Source organism: Urocitellus parryii, chromosome 4 (assembly GCF_045843805.1).
Source record: "Urocitellus parryii isolate mUroPar1 chromosome 4, mUroPar1.hap1, whole genome shotgun sequence".
NCBI classification, from domain to species: domain Eukaryota; kingdom Metazoa; phylum Chordata; class Mammalia; order Rodentia; family Sciuridae; genus Urocitellus; species Urocitellus parryii.
Window position 1 is genome coordinate 66,605,945 of NC_135534.1, and position 24,445 is coordinate 66,630,389.

A 24,445-nucleotide genomic window follows, 5' to 3' on the forward strand; every position below is an offset into this window, starting at 1 on the left:
GGCTTAGCAGGTCGGACCACATGGAGGAGCCGGCTGTGCGCCTGCGTGTGTGTCCCTGAGGAACAAAGAGCTGCCAGCTGGGTTTATGTTTCAAGACGTCTGTCCCCGCCCTTGACCAAGAGATCCTAGAGGGAAACTGGGGCCAGGGCCGAGTGTGGGGGGAACAAGGGGGAGCTGGGACATCAATCGGAAGCCGCCTTGCCTGGAAACCGGAGAGTCCTCCCCGCCAGCCCCAGGATCACTTGAGGAGGCCAGAAACTGCAGGGGCGGGCTGGGGCTCGCTCAGCATTTATTCCATACAGCTGTTTGAAAAGCTTGTTTAAAAATATAATCATTATATATATATATATATTTATATATATAAAATATATAAAGAGGAACTGAGGTGAGCCACCCCAAAGAAAAAGCTATGTTTTATAAATATTTCTGTAGCTCCCACATCCCAAAGGAGGAAGAAGAAGGAAAAAAAAAAAAAAACCCGAAACACATTTACAACCCAATCTAGTGGTTCCATGTGGTGGGCCGAGGGCCCCGCAGAACATTCCCAAAGGCTCATCTTCGTGGCCCCGAAAGGTCAAGTCCACACAGTCTCACCAGCCTCTTACCCTGGCTGCTTGGACCAGTCTGGAAGGCAGCGCGACACTCCAGGGCCTGGGGCTGCCAGGTTATTTTTAATCTTGTCGGCTCCTTTGATGTCTCGGCCCTCCTTCCAGAGTGACCAGGCCTTCTGTTCCTGGTGGCTTCCAAGTGGAGGCAAAACACAAGCCGCCTCCCGCGCCTGGCAGCTGGAATTGGCACGGGAAAAGTCCAGGGGGTGCCTCCAGGCCCCGCCCGGCTGAGGGTCCGAGGAGCCCGCGCTCCTGCTGGGCGAGGGCGTGGCCTCACTTGCAGACGTAGCGCTCCACCGTGCGCTCGCAGCTGTGGCAGGTGACGTAGCAGCACCAGTGATACTTGCAGCGGCACCGCTCTACCACGCGGTCCGTGTAGGGGTTGTAGCCACGGCCACAGCACATGAGGTCGCAGCTGTCACTGCCGTTGGACGTCTTGTTGCACTGCCTGGGGGGGGGGTGGGAACGCGAGGTCAGTGAGTGCTCTGTGGGTCGCCCCAGGGCTCCACCTGCAAGCCTCCCCATGGCCGTGGTTCTCCTGATCTCTGAGGAATTTGAAGTAATCCTCTTTCCTAGGGTATGTCTAATCCCCTCTATTCCCATTACCAAAATGATGGGGCTGTTTTGTTTCCTGGGAGGTGTCTCTGTTTCTTCTACTTCTCAATACCGAAAGGCCCCCTACACCAGTCGAATCGTCCTAACTTCACATTGAATTATATTATAGTCGATGTGAGAGTCAAATTTACTTTCAGAATCTCAGGACAAATTCTGAAACACATAAAATGGCCTTGGGGGAGAGGTGAAGTGAGTTGGGCACACTGTGGAGGGAGAGAGGCTGCTGGCACTCAACTCCTAGGTGTCAGCCGTGTCCCTCCAGAATTTTAACTTTCTGGAGGCCTGCAATGTCCTTGGTTGGAGGGTGCTGTTGTCCCCATTATCCAGACGACGCAGGCTTGCCAAAGGGCAGAGGCCTAGGACTCCCACTTGGGTCCATGGACAAGCAGGGCTTACGTTCTTTCTGGCACCAGAGCCACTGCTCCTGTCTCTCCCCTAAGACCCATGGCTCATTACTGTAGGATGAGGAGGCACCGAAGTTTCCTCTGAAGTGCACACACCCTTCGGCTGCTATCAGCTCCAGCTAGTCAAGAGACATCTGTTCAGATGGTCTCCTCTAGCCAGGCTGAGGCTGGAGAGGGAATGTTTTATGGGAACAGAGCAGCAGGAATCTGGGCACCAGGCAGAAACAAAAGGCTCCCACAGCCATGTGGACAGAGGCATCCCAGAATGCCCAAGGTGGCAAGCCCTAGAGATGACTGAGGCGTCTCATCTCTCCTGGGTGCTCCGTGGTGCTGGGGATTGAACCCAGGGGCACTCTAGCACTGAGCTACATCCCCTTTTATATTTAACTTTATGTTGAGATAGGGTCTTGCTAACTTGTGATCCTCCTGCTTCAGCCTCCCAAGTCACTGGATTCCAGGTATGCATCACTGTATCCAGCTAGCCAATCCTCATCTTTATGGATGAGGAAACTACAGCAGAGTATGAAGAGGGGACTTGCCCAAGGTCCCACAGGCTGAGCACAGGCTCTGCAAGAGTTCAGGAGGGAGGAGGGTCATCTAGACTAACCCACATAAGATGAGCAGGCATCTAACCGGAAGAGGAGGGGAAGGGTGTTGGATAGAGGGAGCAGCCCAGGCAAAAGCAAAGAGCATGTGTCAGAATAGTGAGAGAACAGGTGGAAGGGTAGGGCTGGAGGCAGGAAGGCCAGGAGGAGGCTGGCCTAAACTGGGCAGGGCCTTGGAGTGAGAGAGGGCTTGCGGGAGGGGACACCCTAGAGAGTCAGCAGGTGACTCAAATATGGAGCTGGGGGCAGGAGGCAGGAGGGAACACCAGGAAGATCACATGCCTTAGAGCCAGGCAGACCTGGACTCCAATACAGCTCTGCTTGTCACTGGCTGTGTGACTTAAGTCACTTAACCCTTATTTAGTCACTCAACACCCACAAGTCCCCTTATCCCTATCCAGCAGGTCTCTGGTTAACCACTCTACCCTCTGGAATAGGAAGGGGACAGAGTTTCTTTTTATTCCTTGACTGTTGACATGAAATTGTGCCTGGAATGGGAGTTGGGAAGGTGGTGCCGTGGGGCTGGGGAAGCTCCTCCGGGATGCCTGGGAGTGGTGGCACAGGCTGTGGGGGGAGGGCGGGTTTCTGGGTGCAGGCCTCTTAAAGAATCATGAAAGGGCTGTGGTTTGGAATGCTGGCAGCAGGTGAGGCCTCAGTTTCCCCAGCTCAGACGTGAGGAGCTGCAAGGCATTCTCCCCAAGGGAGCTGGCTCCAGAGTGCACAGGCCGGACTGCCACCAAGGCCTGGTCATGCAGCCCCTGCTCCCAAGGCCCCAGCCCCTAACCACACCTCCTGCTCCAGGAAGTCTTCTAGAAGCCCAGGCCAGGTCAGGGCCCCTCTGGGATCCCCTTACTCCTGGACACCTGAGGACTCTCCCCACTTCCCAGGTAGGTGAACCACAGCTAACCTGAGATGCTAAGCCTGTTGGCACAGAGACACTGGGGCTGTTTGTTACTACAGCAAAAGCCAACCAGCACCAACCAGCACCAACGCCTGCAAGGGCCATGGGGGAATGCCTGCAAGCCGGTGTGCTAAGAGAGCAGGCATGGTGCTGGCCCGTGGACCTCCCAACAGTGGTGGGAGAGGGGCAGAAAGGAGAGAGACTGACAGCCCAGCACAGAGGAGATGCTGGGAAGTGAGACTGGAGCTCCATCTGGTTCAGGAAGATGAGCCTGAACCTCAGATCAGTACAGGCGCCAGGCTCACGCAGCTAGGAAGCTGTGCCCTTTCGCAACCCACACAGAGCCACTCACAGGTCCAGGGAGACCCTCTCTTCACTCTGGGGTCTTCAGTGGACTTTGTTTAGCCCCTCTGTGTTCTAGAACCTTCTTCCCTCTCCTTGCCCCCTCACACCCGCCCTGCAGCCTCAGCCCAGACTCTCGCTCCTTCCTGTCTCCCTGTCCTGACCCATTTCATCTCCACTCAGCCCAACCCCTCAATCTGGCCTCCAGATGGGGCCTGGGCCTCCTCACAGAGCCTGCTGCCCTGGCCTGTGGGGACAGAGCCCCCAAGCCACCCCCCTCCTAGAGACAGGAACGTGGGCCGCGGAGGAAGCAGATGCTGGCTGGGCACCAACTATGTGCCAGACGCGTTCCCAGACACCCGCTCTCAGTTCAATATTCCTCTAACCCCGCTGAACACCAGTTTTGTGGAATGCTATTAGGGACTCCTTAATAAAAGAGTTCCCCAGCCAAGCACCTCTGGGAAACACTGCCTTAATCCAACCCTTCACTGGGGCTTCCTCAGGCCCTTCAATATGTCCTTGTGCCTGGTGCCTTGTGCACGGCCAAGGGAGCTTCCCAGACATATCTGACCAGGGAGCTCTTTCTGTCCCCATAGCTCAAGACTAGCTTTCTCTCCACAAGGTGCTCACCTGGATCCTCACCAGTCCTGTCTCACAGCAGGTCTTCAGCCACCCCTGGCCCCTCCTCTCTCCTGTCCTGAGCTCCCTGTGGCAGTGTGATTGACCAGCTATGGGGGACCCCAGCCTCAGCTCTAAAACTGGGAGGACATGGGAGAAGATGGGACTGGGGGAGGGCTTTCACATGTCAGGGGGCACAGGGTCATCCCTCTATAGAAGACAGGCAGACCACACTGTCCCCCAGTTCCTCAGACTGGTTGGGTGGCCCAGCTGGCCCCTGTGCCCACCTCCCTGGTGCCTCTCAGCTGATCACATCCCTTATCCTTCACCTGGTTACTTGACAAACATTTATTGAGCACCTGTTTTTCTGTTGGGAAGCCTCTCTCCTCTCTCGGTCATTGTCTCTGGCCATCTAGGGGAGAGGCGGCCGGGGGTCTCATGCCAGCCTCCACTGCCCACTTCCAGCCCTCCCAAAAGTGCTGCAGCGACCCTTGGATCTCTCATCTCCACTCAGCATTCCTGGGGCCTCCCCCTCCGCTGGGCAGGGGCTCCACTCCCCGGGTGCCAGTGGAGCCCCACCGTGTGTGGCCCGAGCCGAGTGCAGTGACCGCGGGGTGACCTGCCCTTACCTGTCCTGTGTGCCGTGGGAGCCCACCTTCTCGTTCTTCATGCAGAAGTCGGGCGAGCTCTGCAGATAGACGAGTTCTGAGTCCTTCACAGGCCTGATATCCAGGTCCTTGGGCACCAGGTGCTTGCGGGTGCCCATGGGTCGGTGAACTACCTTGGTGGCCGACAGGTAGCGGGTCTTGAGGTCAGCGGCCACGTCCCGCAGCTCCTGCAGCCCCTTCCAGCAGGTGCGGATGGAGCAGGAGCCAGACACCCCATGGCACTTACACTTCGTTTCCAAAGAGGCGCGTAGAGCCTGCAGACAGGGGGGACGTCGGGCTGGGCGGCCGGAGCCCCCTCCTTGGCCTGCCCAGGACCTTTGCCCCCCAGCATGTGGCTGGGCATTCTCATGAGACTCATGCCCAATGGCCTCCAAGGATGGACTGTTCGGCTCTAAAGCTTGGAGGTCTGTGAGTTGTGGTCCAACCCAGAGGTAGGAGGACAGCTGGGAGGGGCAGGAAAAGAGTAGCATTTGCAGGGACAACAGATGCCACTTATTAAGCACCTACTGTATACCAAGCATTCTAACACATGATACAGGTGAACCACCATCACAGCCCATCTAGGAGGTACCATTATCTCCCCCACTTTAAAGAGGCAATGAAGGCTCGGAGAGGTGAAGGTTCATGCCCAAGTTTGCACAGATAGAAAAATCATGAAGCTGGGATTTGAACCCAGGTTTGAGGGTGATTCCAAAAGCTGTGGGCTTTAATTGTTCCATACCTTTTCTCTCCCACAAAACTTGGGCTTGGTAAATGCTTGCTGGGGAGGGGGGAGGATAAAAAAGAAAGAATGGAAGGAAGGGAGTTGGGGAGGGATGGCGAGGAAGAGAGGGAGGGAGAAGAGGCAGGGCAAGTGCTGGGACGCCTCCTCCCCATCAGCCCTGGGCCAGCCATGGCTCTCCACTGCCTGTGCTTCTGCCCGGAAGACCCTTAGCAAGCATGGCACCCCTCAGCATCACTACTCTGTCTTTTTCCAAGCAAAGCAGGAACACCATTTCTACCTTGCAGAGTGCCCTGGGATTCAGTGAGGTGATAGGTAATAAAGGGTTTGTGAATTATGAAAATAACAACCCTGTGGAAAGTGGGAGGCTTGGCCTGGAGGCTCAGGTAGACTCTAGACCTGGCTTCAGGCTCAATGCAGCCCCACTTTCTCCCTGGGCCTCAGTTTCCCCATTTGTGCTTGAGGGGCAGGAGTTTGGTGCCATCTAAGGGCCTGTATGTGTGTGTGTGTGTGTGTGTGTGTGTGTGTGTGGTACCAGGGATTAAACTCAGGGGCACTCAAATCACTGAGCCACATCCCCAGCCCTTTTTTACATTTTATTTAGGGACAGGGTGTCACTGAGTTGCTTAGGGCCTCACTAAGTTGCTGAGGCTGGCTTTGAACTCGTGATCCTCCTGCCTCAGCCTCCTAAGCCGCTAGGATCACAGATAAGTGCTACCATGCTTGGCTAAGGGCCTTTTTATTCAGCTTTTTAACCCCCTTTTATTTTCACAGGACTCAAACCCCTACCTGGGCCTGGCCTCCCACCTGCCCTGTGCAAAGATCTACAAGGGTCATTGGTCACCTGTGCTCACCCCCTGCATCGGAGAGATGGGGAAACTAAGGCACCAAGTGGGCATGGAATTGCCTAAAATCACTCAGTAGCTAGGGAGGGAGCTGTTCAAGTTCCTAAAGGTCCTTCTCCCTCATGAGTGGCAGGACGTGGGGACTGAGGGAGTCCATTTTGGATGTAAAATCTGGAATTTGCTGAGCAGAACCTGAGGAGGGCACGGGGTTAAACAGCACAGCAGGCTTCGGCCTGGAGTCCTCAGAAGGTAAAGCAGACTCGGCCACCCCGTGCCAGTGCCAACCTGTGGCATTTACAATGTCATTCACTGCACTGGCAGGGAGGGGCTGGGGGTACTCTGACCAGGGTGGCAGGAGGCCTGGGGCTGGCCCTGGGGTGGGCTGGGGCGGGCTCCTGCTGGGTCTCCATGGGTAGGTGCAGGTCAGCAGAGCTGGGAGGCAGGACACAGACTCCCATACAAGCTCTGGGATTTGGCCTCAGTTTCCCAGATTGGGCAAGGATGGCCTGAACATTCTAGAAACCTCACATGAGGGAGACCTTTGAGAGGCACTGAAGCCTCCGGTCACGGAGTCCCACAAACTTGGGCTCCATTGCACCTTGTGTCCTTGGCTGGGCCACCTAGGTAGGTTCTTTCTGCCTCACCTGGCATCTCTGAACCGCGGGGCTAAGGGGCATGTGAGACGCCATCTGTACATGACTCTGGCTGAGGAGCCCCTGCCTGTCTGGGGCCTCTTCCCATCTGTACAAAGGGGAGAACAGCTGCTGCCCCGAGTGGTTTACGGACCACAGGAAAGAAAATCAAGCATCTATCGCAGGGTTTGGACCATGGATTGGTGTCAAATGTGCTTGTTTGTTTTAATTTTTTTGAAACTAGAAAGGTCCGTTGGTTCACTTGTGCTGTTTTTTGTGCTATTAGATGAGGAATTAATGAAAAATTGATAATGATAGATGTTGGGGTGTATTTTAGAGGTTGGGGTCGCCTTGGCTGGGGCTCCCTGTCCAATCCAAGGAGATGACTCCTTAGCCTAAGTTTCCATGGCTCCTGGTCCCTCCCAGGGCTGTGGAGCAAGGCACAGAGGGGCTGAGCACCCACACACCATTTTATAGATGGGAACAATTGAGGCCAGAGAGGAAGTGACTGTCCAGCATCACCTCAGCCATTCAGAGCTCGTGACTCCCAGCTCAGGGCTCCTTCTGCTGGGACAAGCCAGATTCGGTGGACCTGGGGAGGAGGGACCAGCCAAGCCCCAAGCAGCTGGCTGGAGAGGGAAGAGCTGAGGGAGGTCACAGGCGCGTCAGGCGTGGGCAGTCAGGGCCCGTCCCCCGCCCCCCTCCAGGGGCACACCGACGGCCTTCTCTGGCCAATGGCACAAGCACACCATCCGGGGGTGGGTGGTTACCTGTCTCCCCACTTCACTGTTGTGTAGACGCATCAGTTTATTGGCTTGGGATCCTGTTTTTTTCACCTTCATAGGAGCATCGGAAAACTTGGCTCCCATGAGGAGCCCGTAGCTGAGGTTGTCCGCACATCCTCCCCAGCGGTTCCCAGGCCCGGGTGGCTCACCTGGGACGGGGCCGCAGGAGCAGCCGGGCAGGTCGCCAGAGGTGCAGGCCCGGGCGATGGCGTGGCTGATGGCGGCCGCCGACAGCGCATACACGAAGGCCGACTCCCGGGTCCCTGTGGGGTGGGAGGTGCAAGGTCACTTGGGGCAGGTGGTCCAGGGATAGGACCGGACCCAGGTCTGAGACCCTCCTGCATCACCCCCACCCCACTGAGGGGTCAGACAGGGACAGGGTGGTGTAGATGGAGGATGGCACTAAGGCCATCAGTCTGTCAGTCTTATCCCACAGGTGTCCCCCAAATACACCAGCTGGCTGGTGCGCTCCCCTCAGCCCTTGCACACCCACAGCTCACCCCACTCACATCCTACCAGGACCCTTCGCTCTAGAGAAGCAAAGGCCAGGCCCTGAGCTCCTCAAGGCACTCAGAGCCTGATGGGACAGGTGAGTGCGCAGAGAGCCTGCTGCAGGTTGAATCACCTCCCCCAAAAAGGACATGTTCAAGTCCTGCCTCCTAGCGTCTGTGTGACCTTATTTAGAAATAGGGTCTTTGCAAATGGCACCAAGCTAAGATGAAGTCGGACCACATCAAAGACCTTGAATCAGTGGCCGGTGCCCTTAGAGGAGAGGGGATTTGGGATCCATGACACACAGGGAGAATGCCAGGAGGGGACTCCTTCCTATGAGGGGTGGTGGCCCACAGTCCCCTCTGAGCCCAGGAGGAAGGGCTGAAGAACGTGGCAGATGGGGACTGTCGTGCTGCAGCTGCAGGGATTGCCTGCAGCCACCAGAAGCTGGGAACAGGCAAGGAAGGAGCTTTCCCAGGGGCCACAGAGGAAGCAGACCCTGCCAAGGACTCGATTTCAGACTTCCAGGCTCCGGAACTGGGAGAGGGTACATTTTGGTTGTTTGAAGCCAGCCAGTCTGTGGCACACCGTCACAGCAGCCCAGGAAACTAACCCGGGCAGAAGCAACATGCCTTGGCTGGACACTGTCCCCTGGGTCCGAGCCCTGCTCCATCTCTTAACTGGCAGTCACTTCCCCTTCTGGAGCCTCAGTTTCCTTAACCGCAGAGTACAGAGATAATACCCCCGGCAGGCCTGGCCTCCAGATAACTGAGGAGGAAGGAAGGAGGCCGCATCGAGTGCTACACAAACAGGAGCTGTCACTGCTTAGGATCTACAAGAGGAGTTATTATCACACAGTGGGGAGATAAGACCCACTTGGGTGTTTCTGTCTGTCAAAAGTCTCTCTATCATAGCCAGGTCCCCAACACCCGCCTCCTCCAGGAAGCCTGCTTCACAGATGCCCTGTCCCTAACCCGCAAGACCCGCAATTTCCATCAGCTGAGCCTGGCACCAGGGTGCACGCCAGTAATTCCAGCGGCTTGGGAGGCTGAGGCAGGAGGATCACAAGGTTCAAAGCCAGCCTCAGCAACTTAGTGAGGCCCTAAGCAACTCAGTGAGGCCCTGTCTCAAAATAAAATACAAAAGGGGGGGGGCTGGGGATGTGGCTCAGTGGTTAAATTCAATCCCCAGTACTCCTCACCCCCACACAAAAAAAATTCCATCGGCTGGTCTAGGATTGCCTGGGGCACACCTGCTACCCGAGGGTGGGCTCTATGCCTTCTCACTGATATAGTCCCTGGCTGACCTTCAGGACCATGGGAACGACCTTGGGGCATGCTGTGAGCCTCCTGCTTCCTCTGCCATGCTGTGGGGTGTGTGTGTACCTGTCGAGTCTCAGGCTCCCTGCACTGGCGTGTCACTCGACAGCGTTCACTCACTCGCTGGCTCACGCCTGAATGCCCGTACCTATGAATGACTCATGCACCCATCGGCCTGCCCAGCCGTGCCTGCGTCCGTGCCGGTCCGTCATCCACCGATCCACTCATCCATCCACGAGCCTGTGAATCCACCCATCCGTGAATCCACCCACCTATCCAAACACACCTAGATTCACGCCTGAATTCACTCACCCCCACCCGCGTGCTGTCGGCAGCCCCCGCCCTACCTCTCTCCAGGTCAAGCAGGTAGTTGGGGGCGAGCTCAATGGAGGAACAGTTCCAGCGCATGTCGGCGAAGGCCCTGCGGCAGGCCTTGGTGACCTCGCGGGCGGCGCGCACGATGGTATGCATGAGCTCCAGGTTGCTGCGGCACAGCTGGACCTGTGCAGACACCAGGCCCTCCAGCTGCTTGCAGTGCTGCGTCTGGTTCAGCGCCAGGGCGGCCGGCGTCTTGGACAGCGCCCTGCACACCGCCGCCGAAAACGACCCATGGAAGAAAGACAGGGCTGTGAGGGGCCCTGTTGCAGCCGCTGGGCCTGCCGGCTCTGCTTTCCCCTCAGTGACTGGAGCTTTTCTTGGAGGGAGCCAGGAAAACCAGAGGTAAAGAGCCACGGATGGAGCAGCAGTTCCCCCTCCTACTCCTGTGTGACCTTGGGCACATTGTTTGCCCCTTCTGGACCTAAAGCCCTAACCATAACTAGGATCACAACCCCAACCCACCTGAGCCACATGACAATTGTACCAGCACTAAAGGGGTTTGCAGCTCACAAAGCCCTCTCATCCCTTGCTATCCCGAGTTCTCACCGCAGCTGTGAATGATTTCTCTTTACTCAACATTCATTCAGCACTGAGCAGCTATGTGCCCAAAACTGTGCTAACTGCTAGATTATTATAATCATAATAATTACATATACTATTAATTGAGCATTTACTATATGCCCAGGATGAGTTAGGAGCTCTTTATCTTTTCATTTAATTACTAAACCCATTTGCTATGTCGTGAGGCCTGTAGCCAGGCAAAAGATTTGGACCCCCTCCCCAGATAAAATCAGCAAGCTGTCCACAAGGATGATGGGGTGGGGGTACAGGCGGCTAACAGGATGCCAGAGCCCTACAGAATGAGAGAATGCGCTTGGATGAGGAGGGAAGACTTCCAGGCAGAGGAAGAGGCAAGATCAAAGGCGCAGAGTGGCCCTAAGCCATGAGCAGGGACATGTTGGTGTGTTTGGACAGCAGCATCAGCACCAGTGGTCCACAGAGCCTCATCAGACAGGGCTTCCTGACCTAACTGGACCAGTTCCAGGCTGCCTAGGCCTCGCCTTTTTGGGGTGCCTGTTGTCTAAACCCCCCAAGCCCTGACTGGGAGGGCTCTGACTGCACATGCCAACGCCACAGCCTCTGTGGGCTCTTGGTTGTTTACAGCCCCTCCAGCTCCTCCCAGCATCGGCTGTCCGTTTCCCAGTGAACAGAGCTCTCGCTCCTCGGCTCAGGGGTCATCCTGGACCAGATTATCACATATGAGGACAGAGGCCCAGCCAGTGGGGGAGCTTCCCGGCATCCCCCTGTGAGTCGGTCTTCCCTCCCCAGCAGGCCCAGGCCCTCAGGGATGCGTGGGCCTCCTTCCTGGGTGCCCTGCTCTGCACCAGCTGGCCCGAGCCTCCCTGCTCTTGCTCTTGCCAGTTTGTTCCTTTACTTTGAGCCTGTTTTCTCAGTTTTAAAATGGGAAGGATTGCATGAGTGACAGCAAATCAAACATGTGGCCTAATGGCAGGAGCACGGTGCGAGCTCATGCAGCGTGGGCTGCCGTCCATTCCCTGGGCTCCTGCTCCAGCCAAGAAGTGGGGTGACGGCTGATCCTGTCTCAGTGCAGGCAGTGCCTGAGTGCTGGGTGCCACAGCTCCAAAGGAGGGGAGCTCTGAGCTCCCAGGACCTGATGCTCATTGCCTGGGGCCCTGAGGACCCCGGCAGCCACCTTGGGTCTTAACTTCCATCTATGAAGTCATCAAGCAAGGGCCTCCCCAGCTAGCAGTGAGCAAGGTCCTAGGAGGGAGGCCCCAGGGACCCACTGGCTGCGACAGGAGCAGCTGGCTACAGTCTGCGGGGGAGGCTTCACCCCTGGAAGCACCAGGCGGAGGCAGCAGACTCCACAGCAGAGGAGGCCCACAGTCCTCTGGTAATTAGTGGTAATGACTGTTTCTAACTAAATCCCCCTTGGGGAGGTAATCAAGGACTAAGGCAGGAGGTGGAGGAGTCGCTGTGTGGATGTCTCCCCAGGCTTGCCTCCCTCCGCAGACCCCTAATTGGAAACATTTTGGTTTATCTAGGGGTGGGGCGTGGGGGAGAGGGTGGAAGAAAGGACAGGAGGGAACAGAGAGTTCACCCGGAGGCCTGTGCCAGGGTTCTGCAGGGGTGGCGGTGGGCAGCAGGCTTCTCTCTCTCACTCAGGATTCAGGGGTCTACTGGGACTGGCTCTGACAGAGGCTTGGTTCAAACTCTGGCTCAGTCACCACCTACCACGTGACCCTGCATGTTGCTACCCTTCTCCCAGCCCCATAGAACACATCCATAGTGTTCTATGCCCAGGACTGACACAGGCTCTGATGGCGGGGACATTTTAGGGTGACACAGGCTGGGCAAATGGCTTCACCTCTCCCCCATCGCCTGAGCCATGTACTCCCTCTCCTTTCCGCTACACCAGCCCATCTCTGCGCCTGGGTGGTCCTTCCCCCTCCGCCTCCTGCAGGGCCACGGCATCTGCCCAGCTTCCTCCAGTCTCCCCAGTGCCCACCCTGCCCAGCCTATCACTGAGTGGTCTTACTGAGGTTGTCAGCAGCCCTACCTTCACCTACCCAAGGTGAGGCCACCTCACAAGAAGGGCCTCCATCCCTCTTGCCCAGGCACAGAGGCAGGCCATATGATGAGATCTTAGCTAAAGACCTACGGTCAGGCTTCGAGAGCCCCAGGGTCTCTGCCATTCTGCAGTCCATTCTTTATCAGATGCTTCGGTCACAGCTCTGGGCTCATGAGGCCTCAGAAGGGTCCCCACCAGCACATCCACAATGTGGCCTGGCAGCTCCTGCCTCCCCCATGGAGAGATGGGATGAGGTCAACAGTCAGTGGCAGAGGCATCCTCAGGATAAGGAGGACCTTGGGCAGGGCTTTGGGTGGACATCAGGGGACCACAAATTTTGACCCAGTGGTTCTGCCTCTGTGGATCTGTTGACCCAGGGGTGGGAAAGCGATGGAGTCTGAGGAGCTGGGGACTCTAACCCACCTGCCCAGCACCTTGGGCTTTCCTGGACTACACCTCATCCTGATGCTCACAGGCAGGGAGGGTGGAGCAAGAGCTGGGCTTCTGTCGAGCCCCCTGGGTGGGCTTGGAGAACTCTTCCATCTGTGACAAGCCAGACTCCTCAGGTAGGCCCTAGGTTTAGGAATCGGGCTCCTCAGAAAGGCTCCTCCTTCTCCAGCCACACCAGGCAGGGGACTGCAGCTGCCAGCCCAGGAAGAAGCTCCCAGGCCACATGTCAAGAGTCCTCCTATTCCTCCTAGGAATTTGTCCCAGGGCTTCACAGTCAAGAGGGACCAGGCCAGCTCCCTTCCTCCACTGTGTACCTGTGGTGACTCAGGGTGGTGAAGGCCTGGAACTTGCAGATGGAGCCCTACCTAGAGGAGATCTCCTAGACCTCAGGAGCTCCCTGCCCTGTCCCCACACGTGCTGACCCCTCTGTGTCCCATCCTGCAAGGAAGCCCCAACAGCCTCCATCAGATTTGACAATCGAAAAGCTAAAGGGCAGTGCCAGTTCCCAGGGTGCGAGTGGGAAAACTGAGGCCCAGAGAAGGGCAGGGCTTGCCCTGACCTGTGCACAGCCAATCATACAGATGGAGCTGGAACCCAGGCCTCCCAGGGCCAGGAGGGAGAGACTCCCTCCTTCCACTTCACTTTGCAGCAGCTATGGCCCTTCTAGAGTTTCTTGGGACTCTTCCTTAAGAGGCCCCACCCCTGTGTGAGTGGCACAGGGAGGGCCTGTCTTCTCATGGGGCAACCCCACAGGTAATGGGACCACCCTCGGCCCTCCCTCACCCAGACAACCAAAGTACTGGGAGGTGCCCAGACCTCCCCCCAGTACTTGCTGGTCTGGGGATCTCCAAGCACCTGACTTGAGAGGTAAGTTATAGGAGGGTCTCCAGGAAGCAGGTGCTTCCATCCTGACTACCATCCCACCTGCTCAGGCAGGTGAGCCCACCAGGTGAGCGTCCGAAGTTACTCAGCCACATCTGGTTTCAGATTCTGTGTCAAATGTCCCTTTCATCTACAAGTCACTTTCCAAAGTCCAGGGCAGCACTGCCCCAGGATTGCCCCAGGACAGCTGATCTTCCTGGATGAGTCCCCAGTATCCTGCTCCCACTGTACCACTGTGCTGGGGTTTCCCTACAGACACCCTGAACTAGCTGTGTGACCTTGCGTGAGTTATTTACCCCCTCTCTACCTTAATCTCCTTGTTTGTAAAAATGGTAGTGATGAGATTATCACCTGCCACATAAGAGCATTCACGAATTAAATGACCAGAGCTCTTGGAGCCACATCTGGGGCACTTACTAGCAGGTGCTTATGGTTCCTGGTCTCTCCCAGCTTCCCTGAGGCAGGGTCCTGCCTCCTGTTATGCTCCTGCTGTTCCTCCCATCTGGGACACTGGCTTGGCCTTCCATCTCTGCCCATCAGAATCCTCCAGCCCAGCTGCAGTTACCTCCCTTGGGTGGAACTGACCACTCCTCCTCTGGGATCCTATGCTCCCTCCCAGGACAGCTCACAGCCCACCTTGCATTTTCACATGTCCCTCCCCACCAAGAGGCTGGGAGCTTCTTGAAGGCAGACACTGAGTGGGTAGCGCCTGGGCTACACAGTGCAGATAGCATGGGTGTCTGGCTGAGCCAGCTACCTGTCCTGCCATATGCCAGCTTGGAGGCCTGTGTGAATCACGCACTTCTCAGAGCTTCACTCCTGCCACCATAGGGCCTGGATGTTAGCAGTGTCCCCGTGTCTCCCTGTGAACTACAAATGTCACCTAAGCCCAGTCAGTTCCAGGTCTCTGATGCTCTTTGTGCCCTCAGCAAATCTTCCCTTCCCCAGGACCTCATTTCCTTATCCGTAAAATGGTGGCAGTGGTCGAGGGTGAGGGAGGATTCCCTCAATGACCCGGGTTCCTGCCCACAGGAAGAATCCTGATGCCTATGGCCAGAGGAAGGTGGTGGTTTCTCAAAGTTCATGAGGGGCAGCTGGGAGGAGCCTATGCCCCAGGGAGGGGAGACCACCTGCCCAGGCCTCTCCTTACAAACAGGAAGCACCAGAAGACAGGGCTCCCCTCTTGAGTCATCAATTAATTGATAACTCAGTTCCAGAAGGGGCGGGGCCCATGACCTCCAGACTGTTTGCTGGCGGCCCAGCCGCTATCTCCCTGTGTTCCAGTTAATCCCCAAGCCCTCCTAGGGGCCCCTCCCCAGCCCCCATAATCTGTTCCCTGCTGTTTTATCTGCATGGTTCGCTGCTGCTGCCCCTGCCCCAACTCCAGACCTGTGTCCTGTCCTGGACCTTCCCACCCTGGGAGTCTCCTCCACCATCATACTCTCCTCCCCACTGTGCCCTGTCTAACTATCTGCATGCAGCTCTGCAGTGGTAAGGGGGCAAGCCCTGGAAAATCTCCCTAGTGTCCCAAGTGTGTGACCCCACCAGGTGGCTTCCCCACCTCTGGGCCCCCACACCCCAGCACCGGTCTCTTCTAGGACACTTGGACACTTGTGGAGTTATTTACGGCCTGGGCTTATCTCTCCCAACCCAGAGGGCAGCTCCTCCAGCAAGGGGCCGGGTTTCACTTCTCTCTCTCGGCACCCATCTCTGTCCAGTGGGCTGCCCACGGAGAGGAGACCTGACCTTCTCCTATGGCCCCCTGATATTCATACCCAAAGGAACCCCTGCACATGTGCACAGCTGCTGACAGCTCAGAGGTTCTCCCCGAGCCTCTTTTCCCATGGAATCTAAGTGAGCTGAGTCTCCCCTCCTCTGAGGGAGGAAGACACTGAGGCTCTCAGAGGTAGAATGACACTTCCCCAAGGTCACCTAGGCGGAGAGGTCAAGAATGTCGTTGTGTACCTCCAGCTGGGGTCAATAGCCTGAGAAGGAGACGATCTAGAGCCGGCCCCCTTGAGCGAGTGCGCCCCTCGACAAGGATGTCTTGCAGAGGTGTGTGACACCTCGGTGGCTTTTGCGCAAACATCTGCGGGCCAGGACGGGACAATTCCATTGCCCGCTGCGAAAGCCCTTGGAAAGGACGGCATTTTGCAGAGGAGGAAATCGAGGCTAAAGAAGAATGAATTCCTCAGGACCCCCAAGTCATCTTGGACTCCCGGGTCTTGGCAAACTCGACCAATCCAGGAGACCCCTTTAGGCCCTCCCCTGCCCAAAACTCCCGCCCCGGGCCCGTCGGCGTGGAGGTGAGGTCCCTACTTACAGCCACTTGATGCCATAGCACACGCCGGTCTGGAGTGCCAGGGCGAAGAGCAGAGCCTCGCAGACCTGCGGCCGCGCCCTCATCGTCGCGCCGAGGGCACCCCCGGGGGTCGCACCCAGCAGAAGCCGCGCCGAAGTCCCGCCGCCTGCACGGCCACCGCCGCGGGTCCTGAGCGCACGCCGCCTGCAGTCGGGGAGAGGAGAGCGAGGCGGCGGGTTAAGGCGGCGCGCGGACGGGAGGCGTTTTATTCAAATTACAAAGGAGGGGTCGGACCCGGGGAGGCCAAGCGCGCGGCCCGGCCCTGGGACCCGCCAGAGTCTGGCTCGAATTAGGTGCGGCCAGAGCGCGGCCGAGGGCGTGTCCACCTAGCGCAGCGCCGGCCGCCCTGGAAGGGCAGGAGGCTACAGAGTCGCTGGGAGAGACCAGGCGCAGTGACAGCGAGAGGGAGAGACAGGCTCAGAGAACGAGGCTGAAAGCCGTAGAGGGAGAAACTGGACAGACCTACAGACCCCGGGACGGAAACAAGAGGGGTCCCGGCTGGAGACAGCAGCTTCGGGGCCTGGGATCCGGGTTCTTATCGCCGAACTATTGATCAGTAGCTTCTCCCAAATTTACCAACACCTGGCATTCGCCTGGAGTCCTACACAGCCCTTGGCGATTCTCCTGATCCCTTCGGTAAACTGGGGTGATTTGGGCACAGTTCACTTTTTATAAAGAACGTTCTCCGAACACGATAGCCTTTGCTCCTCTCGGCAGCCCATCTCACAGATGAGAAAACTGAGGCCAAGAGATGTGAAACAGGCTGTTCCACTGAGCCGTCTTACTCGGTGTTCTGTTCCCAGGTCTATCAGTGTCCCGTGAGATCAAGCGAGTGAGAAGTCAGGAAATGGGGGCTTGCTCCGGGCATCTGTTTCTGTCTGGGAAGGGGAGGATGAGGAATGGGATGGCCAAGTTCTTTATAAAGCAATAGTGAATCAGGGTCTTGAATCTCCGAGTTCCTATTTGGTGGATCCACTTTGGAGGGCAAGAGAGAGTGAGGTGCGTGGCCAGGCTCCAGGCAGGTCCACGCGGCCTTGGCAGAGCCGGGTAGCTCGCCGAGCCGGCACCATGCTGCCTCACACCGCCAGGCGGCGTCCCAGGGCCGCGCAGCTGCTGCCACCCCGCCCGCTCACAATCCGCAGAGCTGCTTTCTGCGGCTTTCTCCCCCTCTTCATTCTCACCTCATTAACTCCCTTCCCAGCTTCTCCCAAATTTACCAACACCTGGCGTTCGCCTGGAGTCCTACACAGCCCCAGCAGCCCCTTTCCCCTCCGAGGAGCAGAGACAAAGGGATTCCTTTCTAAAGGAATTGCAGAGTTAGAAAAAGGAGGAGCCCGACTGGGGGTGGGGGGTCGCTAGAAGAGAAAGAGTTCTCATCTGGCACGGTGAGCTTGGGCAAAGCCTCAAACACCTCCAGCCTCAGTTTCCCTTTCTGTAAAATCAAGGGACTGAACTTCACACATCTGCTGAGGTCTTTTCAACCTCCCAATCCTCTTTTGAGTCTTTGAGCCTCCCTCTGCCGGTTTCCATTATTACGTATACTTGTGTAGTATGTGCTAGTACATGTGTGCCATAAAGAGATAGAGAGATAGAGAGAGAGAGAGAGAGAGAGAGAGAGAGAGAGGGGAAAGGCAAGGAGAAAACTCCAAATTACGTTTTTTCCTCCTCTACAGAGTCCCCCAGCTAAGCGCCCAGCACAGTGGCGCTCGGTGACAGCAGGGTTATGGGTGTAGCTGAACCCCTCCTTCCACCTAGTCTACATCCGAATCCTTTGTCTTACTAGTCCTGGAAGTTTACCGCACTCCTCCGAACGAGAAAAATATCTGCTGATTGGGGGAGGGGATCAAAATTCCAGTCACCGTCTCTCCTCTCCGCCCCCTGAAGTGTGGGCTCTCCCCCACGGCGCCCAGCATAACTGGGTGGGGAGGGTCCGAGGGCTGCACAAGGAAGAAGGCGCGCAGACTTACAGCGGAGGATCAGTGTCCAGCCCAACTCTCCTAGGGAGAGGAGAGACCGCCCAGGTCACACGGTGCACCGGGACCTAGGCCCGCAGCAACTCTCTGCTCTTTCCGAGTGGCTTCGACAGTTCCAGGTTTCCTCCGGCGCTCCACCTGGTCGCTGGTGGAGGAAGTTTTTGGCCTGGGCCTCTGGGTCCTGACGGATATTCCCGTCCCGTGTAAGAACCTCCAGGACAGCCACACGGGCCGCTGGGTCACCCTCAACCTAAGCCCTGCGGGTCAGAGCGCACTCGCCTCTCGGAGTCCCCGGCCCGCCAGGGGGCGCTAAGCCGGGGTTCAAGGTGGGATCTATTAACTGTCTCCCCAGCGGTGAGACAATTGGGCAATTCTCCTCCTCTTCCTGGGTCCGGGTGTCCTCGTCTGAGGGTAGGATGACGTGTGGAATGAGTCCCCTCTCCGTTCCGGTCTTTCTTTAAGACATCTACGTGCCTTGGTCAGTCCTGATCACTTGCTTCAGGCCCTGCGCGGAGCCTCGTTAGGGGCCAGGCGCGTAGTAGTGCGCTCGCATTGAAGTGGGGGGTCTGCAGAGACAGAGGTCCTTTCCTCCCTCTTCCTGGAGAATAGGTCCAAGCTACCCAACCTGCAGCAGGTGGAGAAGGGGGCCGCCACGGCTGTGCACTCGCTGGACACCGTGAGCGTAGTGCCGACAACAGGTGGTCATGTCTCCTGCCGTGGAGGTCTCTGGAAACCTCGCCTCTAGGGCAGCCTACGCTCTGAGCTTAAGGAGGCGAGGATTTGCATAGCCTCCCTTACCCCGACACGCCGATGCTGGGCCCGGAGCGAGCGCCGCGACCAGGGCCAGTGTCCACGCTGCACGGAAGGTCCGCACTGGCGGGTCCAGCCTCGGGTAGTGCAGCCCTCAAAGTGGACCGGGTGAGCCACGACTTCAAGGTTACCTGGAGAAGTGTAGCAAGGCAGCAACCGCCACCGGGCTTTTACCCCAGTCCCGAGTGTTTCTGGATATGTCTGCTCAGCTGCGGCCGCTGCGCAGCGTCACTGCGGAGATTCGGTGTTTTGGAAGTGAAGAGGAGGGTGGGGAGCTTGGGATCCCTACCCTGGAGCTCGACTTTGCGTACCCCAGGTCCATGAGGGACCCGGAAACACCGCAGCGCCGGGTATGGGGGTTGTGGCGGGAGGTGTGGGCTCCTGCGCGAACTCAGCCAGATGTTCGGGGTGGCTCCAGATGTGCCGCGGGGCAGGGGTCAGGTCTCTCCTCCTCCCCAACCCCCATCCTGGAACTCAGGTCTGTAAACAAACTCGGTTTTTGCCTTACCCCGGTTGCCTTTGGAAGTTCTCAAAACAAAGGCATCCGTCCCCCATCCTCCAATTTGGTAGGAGCTGCCGAATTTCTCTGCCTTTTGCTACCCTCTCCCGCCTCGCACACACTCCCTTTGCCGAGGGATCCAAGTCCCCCACCCCCGGGATGGCTCGGGCATGACCTCATCAGCAGGCTGACTAGAAGGGAGGGGGTCGAGTCCCGGAGTGGGGGACAGGGCCAGGAAAGGTCCGTGAGGGCCCTAGGAACTGCGCAGCCCACCCCATCCCGCAACCACTCTCAAGTCAGGTACCGAAGCTGCGCTGCGCAAGCGGAATTCCTAGGACTGCCGCGGAAGAGAGGTATGGAGGACATGCTGTGCTTGCCCGGGAATGGGTGCCCAAGGGGGTCGTGGCGGGTGCTAGAAGAGCGGTCCCCTCGGACTCGGGCGCCCCCAGCCTTAGAAGATCCCCGCTGAGTGTCTGCCGGCTGCCCACAACCACTGCTCACCTCTCAGGGAGCTCTCCGTGCGCGCCCTGCGTGCCCCGCTGTCCAGATGGGTCTCCAGCGGCGAGCGCGGCCCCTAGTGGACCCGAGCGCACTTCGGCAGGCGAGCAGCGAGGACACCCTCACTGTGGAGCGGCTGGAGAAGATTGCAGAGGATACCCGCAAACGGAGATCGGTTGGCGTGCAGCACGAACCGTGGCGCGGAGCCGAGCTGCTTTCCGCTGGGCTCAGCGCCTGGGCCCTGCACTCATTTGCTCGCTGGAGCTCTCCCCTTCGCCGGGCGCGATCTGCAGCGCGGGCCGCCCCAAACTGCTTTATAAGGCGCGGGCAGCCTCTTTGATCCGCCCACGTCAGCGCGCCGAACCCCACCGGGTGGCTCCGGCGGCGCGCTGGGGGCGGGGGCGGGGTCCCTGCGGATGCTAGGGACTCGCGCCGCCGCCGGCGGCTCGAAAAGACTTCGCGGCCCGTTGAGGTACAAAAGGGGTCTTGCTCATCACAGCTAGCGTTTACTAAGCGTGACCGCTGCGTGCCTACTGAGTGCCAGCCGAGCGCCGGGCCCAGGTAAGGCCCATCTCCAATCCTCGCAGAAACCCGGCAAAGGAACTTCGACCCCAGACAAAGTCCATCTTAGGTCCCAGTCTGGAACTCCAGCATCACTAAGGTGCTCATCTCGCAGCTTGGCTGCTGATGACGTCCGCGGTCTTGAGACTCTGGCTGGTGTCCAGGTCCTGGTCATCTCTTTAGGCCTCTGGAACCAGTTAAATGATCCTGCTCTCCCAGGAGAAAAGAGGCGCCATGACTCTGCTCTGCAAGGGTGTTTTAAACCAATACCAGAATGTGCTCAAGGATAATCTAGCTCATTAGTAGAAAGGAAAATGGACTTGTCTCCCCCCCCCCCCATGCTCTTTTCCTCATTCTTTCCAGCTGCCCAATACCTGGCCACAGGTACCTCCACATGCAACACACACCTGGGCCTACAATGTCTATAGCAAACTCCCAGCCAAACAAATACTACCCCAGTTCTACAGCCAGTCCCTCTTTCCACACAGGGCTGAGACACATTACCACAAATGGTTACAGGTTCACTACGTGGGAGATGCTTAGACACATCATATGCCCACACACACTCAGGAGCACACAGGTGTGAAGTGGCTGTACTCATGTCATTAGGATGAGGCTGAATCTATAGACCACCCCCAACCAGTTCAGGCACAAACACAAGTTTCCACACATGCAGTCAGAACTCACACATAGCTCTCAAGCATGCAGAACTAAATGCACACCTACTCCTGCACACAGTCATGGGGATATCCTTGTGAACACATCCCCATCTCCCATCCCAGAGCACTGGGGTCAATCTCATTACAAAAGAAGTGGGAAAATAGTGGGGCTTTGGGTGGCGTATTTAGGAGGTAAAGGAGGAGCAAGGCTATTGCCCCTGAGAGGTTGGCAACAAAGTTCTTTGGGGGCTCAAGAATGTCCTTAGCTCCCCTGCCCCTGTATTTTGGCCACCATGATCAACTGGTGAGAACCATTCCAGGTGGCCTGTCTGATTAGGATGCACTCTGTCTGCTCAGTTGAGAAGCTAAGTCAGTAGCCCCCACACATTGGTAAGGAGCGCTTCTGCCAAAAATCCCCTTCTGGTTCCCAGCTGGAGTAAAAACTGAAAACAATCATAATATAGACTTTGGGTTCCAATATAGATTTTGTCTGATTTTATTTTTAGGTGTGTGATATTCAGCAAGTTGTATAAATTCCTGGAGACTTATAATACAATCCCACAAAATGTTCTATGTCCTCCATAACTAAGATTAGTATTCCCATTGCACAGACTTGAAAGCTGAGACTCAAAGAGGAAGTGCTGACAACTGTAGGAATGGGAACTAGAAGCCAGATCCCTCCAGCCCAGAGTCTACTGCAGCTGTGGCTCACAGTGAACAAAGGGGAAGAGGAATAATGACTTTCTATGGTCTCATGGCAGTTTAGGGAGGCTAGGAGATGGTCCCAGAACTTCTGAAGCCCAAGCCTGACCCCTCCTAGCCCTTCCCAGCTCCCCAGTTAGTCTAGTTGATGAAGATCCAGGTTCAGCTAGGGCTGGAAACCCTGTCCTGGGGGAGGGGGAGGGAGAGAGGGCTATGAGGAAGTGGTCCCAAAAGCTTGGATTGAAAGCCAAAGGGTGGGGGGGGGCCCACACCTGTAATCCCAACCACTCAGGAGGCCGAGGCAGGAGGATCATGAGTTCTAGGTCAGCCTCAGCAATTTAGATAGACTCTGTCTTGAAATAAAAAAATACAAAGGGCTGGGGATGTGGCTCAGTGGTAAAGCACTCCTGGGTTAGATCCCCAATACCAAAAAATAAAAACAAAAAAGGCCAAGGGCACAAGAGCAAGGGTCTGTCCCTCCCTGTACTCCAGTCTCTCCACTGTACAATAGGAGCACTTTAGCAGGAGATTCCCTGAGACATCTGTGAGAGGATTTCTTTTCATCCTTAGAACCCACTGACCTTTCCATTTCCTTTTCCTCCTCCTTCCCTCTGTCCAGCTTTTGCTGTGTGGCAGGCCTGTGCTGGCCACTGGGCTTCAGGCTCCTCTTGGAGGGGAGGAGGTCCAGGAGGGGCAGGGCAGGGCAAGCCCTCTCTTGGCAGTAGCTGCTGTGGGATGAATACCTTCTCCTCCGTCACCCCCAGTGATTCTGGTTATCTGATTGCCCAGTCGTGCTGAGGGCTTCCTGCTAGCCAGAATCTCAGTCCCTGCCTGACTGCCATTGGACATCTTTCCAGCACCGACCCTGCATATGCCCTGCCTAGGGAGGCACCCAGGCTGAAAGGACATGGGGGCGAGGGGGTGAGGGCAGCCATAGTTCCGTTCACCGTGCTGACCTCTATTGACCCCTCTTTCTCCTCAGCTTCCTTCCCTGGAGGCCAAAGCTTCGGTGGAGATGCGGGCAGTTGGCTGTTTTCAGGGGCCCTGGTTGGGGGGCTAGGAGAACTGGCTCTAGTGTGGACCTCTTCCGCTGATTTGCTCTGTGATAGCAGGTAGACTTTTGTTCTCTGAGCTCCAGTCACCTGTCTGTAGGTGAAGGACTGAACTAGAAAGACTCCAAGGGATCTTTTGGCTCAACCCAAGTCTTAGTCTCTGACTCTGACCTGTGTCATAGGATGGGCCATGAATGTGAAAGAAGAAACCTCAGATACACTCCCTCCCCCTTTCCTGACCCTAGGCCCCCCACAAGTACTGGCTTCTGAGAATTAATTTTTTTTTTTCTTTTTGCTACCAGGGATTGAACTCAGGGGCACTTTGCTGAGGCTGGCTTTGAACTCATGATCCTCCTGCCTCAGCCTCCTGAGCCGCTGGGTTATAGATGTGCACTGCTGTGCCTGGCCCATGGGGATATTTTTTGAGAACGTGTTCAGTGGGATATATCATGTTTTTTTTGTTTTTGTTTTGCAGTACTAGGTATTAAATCCAGGCCTCACACATGCTAGACAAGCACTTTACTACTGAGCCACTTCCCCAGCTCTTTGCTTCTTTTTTCTTCTTTCTTTCTTTCTTTTTTTTTAGATGGACACAATATCTTTATTTTCATTTATTTTTTTATTTTTTATGTGGCCCTGAAGATCGAACCCAGGGCCTCACGTGGGTGACACAAGCGCTCTATCACTGAGCTACAACCCCAGCCCTTTTCTTTTTTGCTACCAAGGATTGAACTCAGGGGCACTTGACCACTGAGCCACATCCCCAGCCCTATTTTGTATTTTATTGAGAGACAGGGCCTCACTGAGTTGCTTAGCGCCTCAATTTTACTGAGGCTGGCTTTGAACTCATGATCCTCCTGCCTCAGCCTCCTAAGCCACTGGGATTACATATGTGCGCCACTGAGCCTGGCTCCCAGAAGCATTTTTAAAGAACCCTGATCTTGGTCCTGGACAAAACTGGCAGAAGCCCTCATCACCACCTCCCAGGTGGACAGAGAGAGACTGAAGGGTGTGGTTCCCAGCACCAGAGTGCTTTGAGAAAGGCCTGCCCGTGAAGCCAGATGAACAGGGTCTGAGCAGAGCAGCCCAGCCCACTGTCTCTATGATACCAGATGGTCCAGGCAAGGGGCAGGGAGAGGGACTAAACAGTAACAGGTGTGCCATCAGAGCTTCTGGGCCTGGGTTCAGATTTACATCCTCTGTTTAAGCATTTGGGACTCCAGGGATGGAGATGTCACTGGGCAGCTAGAATCCTTGTCTCATCCTTAGCACAATAGGAAAATCACTAACTCCTTCCCTCCCCGTGTTACTGGGAGATAACAGGATAAGGAAGCTCCCCCGTGTGCTGGCAGGTCCTGCGTGCAGGCATTGCTCTGTGGCTGAGCTGACCGAGCCCCAGGCCTGCTGGGTAGCGTGTGCAAGATCCCTCAGCCCTTGAGTGAGCTCAGCTGCATGCCCAGGTCTGTGGGCA

General features: G+C 56.6%; 2 protein-coding genes across 5 annotated transcripts; one reads left to right on the forward strand and one right to left on the reverse strand.

Annotated features, from left to right (window-relative positions):
* Positions 1-380: 380 nt before the first annotated feature.
* On the reverse strand, positions 381-20,084 carry Wnt11 (Wnt family member 11). Of its 4 annotated transcripts, none has more exons than XM_026387344.2 (6): positions 20,004-20,084; positions 16,182-16,364; positions 9,903-10,138; positions 7,730-8,007; positions 4,723-5,015; positions 381-1,056 (listed from the first exon to the last, which is right to left on the reverse strand). In XM_026387344.2, exons 2-6 carry the CDS (start codon positions 16,262-16,264, stop codon positions 882-884), a joined length of 1,065 nt encoding a protein of 354 aa, XP_026243129.1. In that variant the 5' UTR covers positions 16,265-16,364; positions 20,004-20,084; the 3' UTR covers positions 381-881. The 4 variants fall into 4 exon arrangements, with proteins under 4 accessions (XP_026243129.1, XP_026243128.1, XP_077653004.1 ...); XM_026387343.2 differs by lacking the exon at positions 20,004-20,084 and adding an exon at positions 18,188-18,537; XM_077796878.1 differs by lacking the exon at positions 20,004-20,084 and adding an exon at positions 18,001-18,084.
* LOC113181700 (uncharacterized) lies at positions 18,679-20,423 on the forward strand. The gene is made up of 2 exons (XM_026387311.2): positions 18,679-19,855; positions 20,011-20,423. The coding sequence occupies exons 1-2, from the start codon at positions 19,201-19,203 to the stop codon at positions 20,421-20,423; spliced, it is 1,068 nt and encodes a 355-aa protein (XP_026243096.1). The 5' UTR covers positions 18,679-19,200.
* The last annotated feature ends 4,022 nt before the right edge of the window (positions 20,424-24,445 follow it).

Coding starts and splice junctions, on each gene's coding strand:
- Wnt11 (XM_026387344.2), bottom strand. CDS start 16,264: ATGAGGGCGCGGCCGCAGGTCTGCGAGGCTCTGCTCTTCGCCCTGGCA. Junction 10,139..16,181: donor TGCTATGGCATCAAGTGGCT/GTAAGTAGGGAC, acceptor GGCGGTGTGCAG/GGCGCTGTCCAAGACGCCGG. Junction 8,008..9,902: donor CCTGCTTGACCTGGAGAGAG/GTAGGGCGGGGG, acceptor CCCACCCCACAG/GGACCCGGGAGTCGGCCTTC.
- LOC113181700 (XM_026387311.2), top strand. CDS start 19,201: ATGTCTGCTCAGCTGCGGCCGCTGCGCAGCGTCACTGCGGAGATTCGG. Junction 19,856..20,010: donor AGGACTGCCGCGGAAGAGAG/GTATGGAGGACA, acceptor CTCACCTCTCAG/GGAGCTCTCCGTGCGCGCCC.